The sequence below is a fragment of the Vigna unguiculata genome, chromosome 2, assembly GCF_004118075.2.
Source record: "Vigna unguiculata cultivar IT97K-499-35 chromosome 2, ASM411807v1, whole genome shotgun sequence".
Taxonomy (NCBI): domain Eukaryota; kingdom Viridiplantae; phylum Streptophyta; class Magnoliopsida; order Fabales; family Fabaceae; genus Vigna; species Vigna unguiculata.
The window spans coordinates 25,950,655-25,959,739 of record NC_040280.1 but is presented as its reverse complement, the minus strand read 5'-3'; the positions used below and the strand labels follow the sequence as shown (position 1 = coordinate 25,959,739).

Below are 9,085 nucleotides of genomic sequence, written 5' to 3'. Positions count from 1 at the left end.
ATAATGGCACTTGTAAGAAGAAATAAAGATATTATATTATTTATATTTGTTATACCGGTACTTTTCAATAAATGGATTTATGTTTTAGTTAATCTTACAAAATTGGTGGTTTATAATATAAGGTTATATTTTAATCTTAATTAATATGAAATTTCTATAAAAATTTAACAATAAAATAATATCTATACGGGATTATTTATAATAGAAATAAAATTATATATATATATATATATATATATATATATATATATATATATATATTATAACATTAGTGAAAAAGTTAATTAATGTCTTCATTCATTTTCATCACTGGCATCACATATTCTTTTTAGAATTTGTTTTAAACTGAACTCTAAACTGAGATATTCTTTATAAATAATTATTTTCTTTCAAAACTCTCTTACTCCTCTTTTTTAAATGAAAAAGAAAACTAAAAAAATCAATTTATAGTTTTTGTTTTTTTGAAAACTGAATTCTTTATTGATTTTTCAGTCAGTTTCCTCTTAATTATAATTTAGAATTCAGCACTCTAAGAATAGATTCTGGACACTAAAGTATGTTTTTTATATAATTAAAAAAAATAGTATGTTATATGAGGAAAATGTTTTTTTACAGTTTTGAAAACAATTTTTATATTTAAATTTTTTTACTTATTGAATATAACTGAATTGAACTACAGGTTAAATCAAATTAATATAAATTTATTAGGTGGATCAGATTCACATCTCTTCAACCAGTTTCACACCTTTAATTTTAAATAATATTATAAATCACGAATTTTTATATTAGGAATAACCTATTGCAATCATTATTATTTTTAGATGCAAATTATCAAGATTTTTAATTCTCTGAATTCCTTTTAGATGCAAATTATCAATTTAAATAAGAAATGATTGCTGGTTACAATGGTTTGATTATTGTTTTTTCATAATAATTTTTTCATAATTTTGTATACATCAACTGAGAGCATCACATATATTATTATAAATTTAATTTATGAATCGAACGTTTCACATTAAATAAAAATAAAAGAAATGAGTCACGTTAAATAAAAATAAAAAAGATCAAATGATTTATACGTATTTCGTAAACATTAAATTTTAAAATATTATAAACAACTCATATTTTAGTGATGATAAATCTTGTGAGTTTATCTCAAAAAGAAAATTCAAGATATATTTAATTAAATGTTATTTTATTATATATTAATTTTAGTGCATGTATTGGAAACATAAATAAACAAAACAATAATATAACTGAATACATATTTATAAATTTATACGATTTATTTACTAACACGCACTTACTTTTTTTAAAAAGAAAGTAGATTAGTAAATTGTAGTTATATTATAGTTATAACATTTAAAAACACATCCAATTCGTAACATACTCTTTGATTCTTTCTAAAAGAAATGTAGATTAACAAATCACATATATGTCTATATTTATTTTATATATAATCATCGAATATGTTGGTAAAACAGGTTACACACACATTATCCATTTTGATAGGAAAATAAACAAATAAAAAATATAAATTGATGGGATATAATGAATAATAAAATATTAAATCATCATTTACTGTTTTTAGTGTGGTTTAAGAATTTAAAAGAAATTAAGGAATGTAAAAAGTTTTTGTAAGTTCAATAATTTGTTTTCGTTTTTTTCGTCATAAAAGTGATATAATATATATATATATAAATTAACTAAATATCAGATAAAAGTAATAATAAAATTATTCATATTTTCTTTTAACTTAAAAATAACCACAGAAATATTTGTTTAAAATAAGGTTGCACTTAAAAAAAGAAATAAGAGAATTGTTACGTGGCAAAAGACATATATAATAATGGAAGAGAGGGACCCACGTACGTCTATGCTATTCGTCTTCATCTTTCTGCGTTCGTCGTCAATTTTCTTTTTAATTTTCGCATTCTACACTGAAAAAGAAAAGAGAGGGAGAGGAAGACGAAGATGACGCGGGGAAAGCAGAAGATCGAAGCGCAGAAGCGGAACGCAGAGAAGAATCAGAAGGCAAAGGGCTCGCAGCTCGAGGCCAGAGCCGTTGGGCTCAAAGTCATCTGCCCCATCTGCAAGGTTTCCAATTTCACCTTTTTTTCTTCGAAAAAATTTCCTTTTTCTTCCTCCCATTCATTTTTCTTCTTGTTATTTTCTCAGAGTTACAAAAAAAATTGAATTTTGATTTTTGGGTGCCTTTGAATTACCCTCCGATCACCGGTGTTGTTTTTGTGGTGGCTGAGGTAATTGGCTTTGAGTTCTCTCATCGAATCAGCCGATCTGGGTTGTGCTTGTTACCTTTTATTTATTTTTTATTATTTGTGTTTTCTAATTCGAAAGTAGTCATTGCTTGACTGATATGATTTAATCAGCTTTGAAAAGGAGGTCTTTTTGATGCAAGGGTTGCTTGGATAATTAATCTGGCTTCCACTGATTCAATTATTGGTTTCGTTAATTATTATGAGCTAGTTGTGTCAATTATATAGCAGATGATGTTTTGTTACACTTTGTGCCTAGTTGGATTTTTGTCGGGTTACAAACTAATGGTTTGTTTTTTAGCAAAAAAATTCGGTGTGATGGAAAGCATGTTACAGCTGCTGCTGCTGTTGAGTGCATGCATTGGTGGGGATGTCAGAGCAAGTTATGCAGTTATGCATTATCTTATTTAGAGGCTCGTCTTAGTCTTCATTTGTTGTGATTTATGATACTCTGGCGTGTCTTTGTTTGATGTGTGGTTGAAATAATGCATATGCTAACTTTATAATATGATTGCTTTTGCAATGGATATTGACATATTGTTGGGTTTCCTATCCAGTGGCGTGGTCCCAACACAAAGTTAGGTGCATGTTACATTTGCATTTTGCTTGGATTAAATGTGGATGAGTAAATGTAGTCTTTTACAAATTAAGGCATTGAAGTTGTTGTTGCTACTATCTACTGTACCTTTTAACTTTGGGTGACAACCAGATATCCAGAGCATAGCATCAGTGTTTTGAGTTGGAACATAGAAAATGTTCTTGGAAATGGTGCTACTTTTTCAGTGATATGCTAATAAAAGAGTTTGAGATGGGTCTTAGGTTCTTTGGCTTCCTATTTGAAGTTAAGAGATAGCTTTATCTATAGCTTTGGCTGGTTATACTTGTGCACTTTTTTTGTGTATTGTTGGACTTATTAGTCTCCTTTTTTTGCACTGATTGCTTTATTCTTTCCAACTTCAGTATCCGTAGTGAAGTGAATTTCATACGTTGATTCTGGTGTTGGTGCAAGTCACATGGTTCATATAAACTGTTGTATTGCAGTTTGTGAGTCTGAACTGTCCTCATTCTTGGGTAGTAATGTGATATTGAAATTGACCTGGTTTTGAGGGATGGTTTATTTACCTCACAGATTACTTTTCTTCCTGTTAGTGCTTCTTAGATCTATGAGTTTGCAAACAAAACTTATCACTAGGAAATAGAAGTAATGCATGAACAGTAGCCTACAAAAAGTAAAAAAGAGAAAATTTTTGAGAAAAGAAATTTGTGGAGAAGATCATAGTTTCTCCATACATTTTTCAAAACTGAACTGCTGAAGCATCTCCCATGAAGAAGAAAATCACAGGATCTCTTTGTGTAAGTGGTTGGAGGTATAAGTATTTAATAATGTGCCTTGTGGAATCGTTATGTTTCTGAACTCTGAAGATCTTTTGCATTCTCAGATATCTTGTATAAAATGTTTCTTCACACCGTTGAACATTATTTTTCAGGTTCAACTTGCAAATCAAAACCAGCTTGTTGATCACTATGCCTCCAAACATCCGAAGGAGAAACCCCCTGCAGAGTCAAGCTAGAGATATTTCGAGCACATGGTACGAAAGGTCCAAAAGAAAACATACTCTTTAGCGGTACCTTCGTGCTTTTAATGTAATCCCCTGCTTACGATGCAGGTTGCAACATGTTTTAATTGAATCATGTTAATGTGCATTGTTGTGAGATCCGAAAGCATGATGAAAACTGCTTCTATCATTATAACAATATTATCATGATGTTGCACCAGTGTTCACTAACTTGGGGTGTTCATAGTGTTTGATGCCAACATGGAAGAGATGGAGCTATTAAAAAGTTGTACTTTTTTAAATTTTATATTCCATTTTGTTACAGGTGTTTGTCAACTGAACAATCCAAAATAAGCCACTGATGTTAACCAAAACAAGACTGAAGTACTTAGTAACGTTCATGTCGATTGGATAACAAGTTAGGATGAGCTGTAAGACTTAGAAATCTACTCAAATTAAAATATAAAAAAGGGTATAAATCTTATTTTACAAGCTCTAAGATATTTTGGCATAGCCTGCTTTAATAATGATAGACATTGATATAAGCTCCGGTCCAAATTTTAAGAGTGTATAATTATCATCCTATCAATTATTGTTGGATTATTTGACTGTTAATGATATCAGTAAATTATAAATAAAAGATAAACTTCATCTTACAGATCTGTTTTACAAGGTTAAACTGATATAGAAGCAAATCCTAAGCCCGTACAAGACTATTACCAGAATCATCTCTTAGCTGGGAGAATTAATAGAAAAATTGGCAGAGACAACACATTTTTATGTTTAAATAAAGGATTATATACTGTTCATAGAAATAAATAAAATACTGTAAGATTTACGTTGATCTGTTATTTTTAAAATTATCAATCGGAGGACATTTGTTAAAAATGGAACTGTTGCTCTTTTCTTTCCCTTCAACTTGAAACTTCTAAGCATAACCCCTTTTTTTCTCGTAGACGTGCAAATGTTGATAAAGGTTTGATGGTGTTCTGTGTTTTGAATGAGTTGGTGTTGCAGAATGTTTGGCCAGTTACTGATAATGACTTCATCTATAACAATCAAACTCAGTTGTTTTTGTTAAGTAGTGTCAAATACAAGTTAATAAAATTCAACATAACGATTGAGTTCATTATCTTTCCCTCTCCAAAATATAAAAACACCTATAAATCACACACGCTTTATATTAATTAAAATTTCATCTAAGTTGTTCTAAGTAAAACTAACATCATTATTCTCTTTAAATTGACGGCACTAATAAAGAATCCATCTCGAAGAGTATTTCTTTATCACGGTAAACATACTGATGATCATCTTCCATCACCTTCAATTTACAAATACCCTTAAATAAATTAACAAATATCAACAAAGTCAGCACTCAACTGATACCCTTGCCAGAAATAGCACCTTCTATTCCTTTCACAGCACACTGCAGCGTAAAAAGCAATGATGAACAATACAGATCTAGACAGAACTTAGGATGTATTACTGTTAAACATTGACAGCTAAGAAGATACACATTTTCATGATCATGTTAAAATTTCATAGCAATCACATCGGGATTATTCCAAAGGTTATCAACTATTATACAAACTTGTAAACAATACCTGTTTTTAGTTACATGTCCCAAACGTAATGCCAAACAGAAGTATCCCTAAATAATAGTTCATATAAAAGCTTTCTATATCAATTTTCAAGAGAAAATGTTGATATACTCCTATAAATACTCCTTTCTTCATCCAGATTCTCCTTTCTAAAATTCTTTGTAATCAAAAAGCTACTGTAAAATTTAGTCCATTCTGTGCTATACTTAGAATCATATATAAATGGAAACAACAAAGTAATCAGTTACAAGGAACCCAAACCATTTTGCTTCAGTTAGTTAGATTCATTAATGAGTTTGTTCAAAAGGGTCGTCAATAAAGCATCCCTTTTTTCCGCCCTACTCTCTTCTCTCATTCTCCTCTGTTCTTCTCTCTCCCTCCATGCCTGTTCAATAATTAACCTCTCCCGCTCAAGCTTCTCCATCGACTGCCTCCACTCCTGTTCAAACAACTGTCTTTCATGAGCACGTCTTTCCATCATCTCCCTCCACTGCATCTCCATCCTTAACTGGTGCTGGAAAAATTCCTTTAGCATTTCCTGAATACTACTAGTACTACTGACAGCATGCGATGGATTGTTTGCTCTTGAAGAAGACTTATCCGTTCCAACTTTGTCAACTTTCCTTTTGCGGGTATTGCTTCTAGAAGGTTTTTCCTCTTCGCTATCATATTCAACCTCGTCGTCATCTTCTGAGAGTTCCTCTGAAGATCGATCTCCACTTGGTCTTTTCACTCCTTTCTTGGTTTGAGCTGAGCGAGTTTCAGATTCAAGAAGTAATCGTTGCATATTATGTGCCCTTTGGGTAAATACTGCATGCAATTCTTCAAAAAATGGACATTGCCTGCTATGCTCTGGGTCAGATGTCTCTTTTCCCTGCAAAAATATTGCCACATAATTTACTGAGTAAAGTGAACACCTCCATCTTTGAGATATTTCTTTTTTACATTTTTAAAGAAATTTCTTTTGCACCATTGCAAATCAAAATAAAGTCGCTCAACCATACATACAAACTCCCTATAGGAAATTTTTCCACATGAACATAGTTAGAGGGGGTTTTCTTAAATTTTGGCCTATAGCATATTTGGGTTCGCTTGTATTTCACTGGCTCACATTGCAAACAACTGTTTACCAGGAAGCAATAAATATAAATTGTAGCTTTGAGATGAACACGGACCAGACCAATTCAACCACAAAAACAAACATGCTGCCAGACTCTAGCAAACACATTGCACACCCAATAACCAGATACGTCATAAATTATATGATCAAGTGCGGTTATGACCATACCAAAAGCTTGAACAGTTAGCAAAGACTCAACTCTCGACATATAATGCCCTGCATCAAACACGGTCCATTGTATATGAGCTATTCAGTTGAATATCTAAACCACAAACCCAACATATTCCCTCCCAACCCTTTGAGCATATGAACAAAGCTTCATATAGATGAAGGTTAAACAATTCAATGGATCATACCTAGCTGTCACAAACATCATAGATTTATTGTAATAAACATATATTTACTTTTTCTTCCATTTTCCTTCTTCATGTCAATCTCATGTTTTTCCTATCACAAACTATCGGACACTTTGTGTCTCTCCCACTCCTATCTCTCCCTTCTACCGACGTCCTATCACATTTTATCATGTCTGAAATAATTCAAATGAATGTCACGTACAAAGGTGTATATCACTCATTACTCCAGTTGGTAGAAAAACAGTCAAACTGAACATCAACAAAAAGATTCAACGAGATAACAACAATGCCAAACTCTGCTCCAAAATCATGAACAATGAAAACGCCACAAACAAACAAACGAAATCGGCAACAGACGCTAAATAAAAAATAAATAGAAAGAAAGAAAAACCTTATAGCGATTAACGAGGTTCTTCCACTTGCATTTGCACTGTTCAGGGCTCCTCCTGAACCCTCTCTCCCTCATCTTCGAACTCACCACTTCCCAAAGCGTTTTGTTCCGCTTCGACGCAGTGAAGTCCAGCTCCAGCTCCGCGCGTATCGCTATGAACTCCCGCGTCTCCTGCTGGCTCCACTGCGGCTGCGCCGGTCCCCTCTCCTCCCTCACCGCCGCCGATACCTCCCCGGACATCACCAACGACGTCGCCGGGTTCATCAGCGGCGGCGGCGTCACCATGCCAAGCCGCGCCGCCAACGCGTCCTCCCCTCCGCCACCGAACATTGACCTCTTCACCACCCCGATGTGGTTTCAATGTGAATTCGTGATTAGGGTTTTGGAAATGCGAAAACTCAAAAAACGGAAGTGGTGCACTGGAGCTGGTGGAAGCCTCGGAAAAAAAAAAATATCCTTTTAGTTTTTCGCTATTTTTTTCAATTACTTTTCTGTTTTCCGAGTTTGCTTTGTAGACAAGACAGGAATCGTTGACTATAGCTACCTACGTGTGAAAATCTGCCTCCTGAAAACGGTAACGTTGTTTCAGGTTTTACTTTTTTGCCCCTTCATTTAATTCACGCCGTTTCCCCGTTCTCCGTTGTCGGTGTAAAAGTTACGCCGTCCCTGGGTGGATGCGCCGGAGATTGGAACAAAACCAAATTAAAAATAGTTCTTAAAAAATACCTTATTTTTTTATTTGTTGCTATAAATTAAATCTATTACCCATCTTACTCTAATTTAATATATTATAATTTTTTAGACTATTTTTTTATTAAAGATAAAAATATACTCCCTCCTTTTGCGTGTATTTATTTGCGTATTTAAAGAAGTTTAAATTTTGGAAGTGATGATTTAATGTTCGAAAATAATTTTCCTATTTGGCAGAAATTTGCTATGACCGGCAACTCTTGATTTTCTTTGTTACTAGAATGTTCTCAATCTTCATAGGGGGAGATTAGGTTAGGGTATTAAAATTCCAATCCTGAAGACTATTTACAACGCATTTTATGAAATATTTAAAGCAGCTTATTAATGAATAATCATTAATGGGAATTTCTATCATAAATTTAATTATACAGCTCGTCACAATAAATTAAGAATCTGTTATTTTTTACTTTTATTATAGAATTAATTCGATTTGGGCTTGAGGCCCAAATCATGTGGTGGGCTTCCTTGTTTAAGAATATTCTTGATCCACGATACAAAATATAATTTTAGATTCCCACATATTAGTCAACTTAAAAAGTTTGTATCAGATTAGGTTGGTGTTATTTTTAAATGATTGTACTTTTTTTAATCTTATCCAAGAAATAAAAATATTTAATAATTTATATATTTAATTGACAAACATGCTCACACAGCTAGAGGTAACATGAAAAACATCTTTGAAGTAAATAATTATACGTAAATTTGATTGAAATCTTATTGTGTCTAAGATGAACTTAAATTTTTTTTATGTATTATTTAATAAATTAAGAGAACAGGTGATATCTACTGCATTAGTGCTGTTACCCATTTATTTGAATAATGGAGCTATTTTGGATAAGAGATTAAAGGTGAAGCTGATTATGCTTGTCTTTTTAGTTGATTATTCATATCATTTAAGACTACAAAAACTTGCTGGTATTGCTCTTGAAGTTGGATTGGAACTATCAAGTTGTGTGCTATTGGCACTAAATTTGTGTTGTTTTGATGTAATACAATTTTCACATTTTTATTAGTTGAGTTTCCTTTTATAAAAAT

General features: G+C 32.3%; 1 protein-coding gene across 1 annotated transcript; it reads right to left on the bottom strand.

Annotated features, from left to right (window-relative positions):
* Positions 1–5,478: 5,478 nt before the first annotated feature.
* On the bottom strand, positions 5,479–7,844 carry LOC114169240 (trihelix transcription factor GT-3b-like). Its single transcript, XM_028054292.1, has 2 exons — positions 7,301–7,844; positions 5,479–6,307 (listed from the first exon to the last, which is right to left on the bottom strand). Exons 1-2 carry the CDS (start codon positions 7,628–7,630, stop codon positions 5,708–5,710), a joined length of 930 nt encoding a protein of 309 aa, XP_027910093.1. The 5' UTR covers positions 7,631–7,844; the 3' UTR covers positions 5,479–5,707.
* Positions 7,845–9,085: the final 1,241 nt, after the last annotated feature.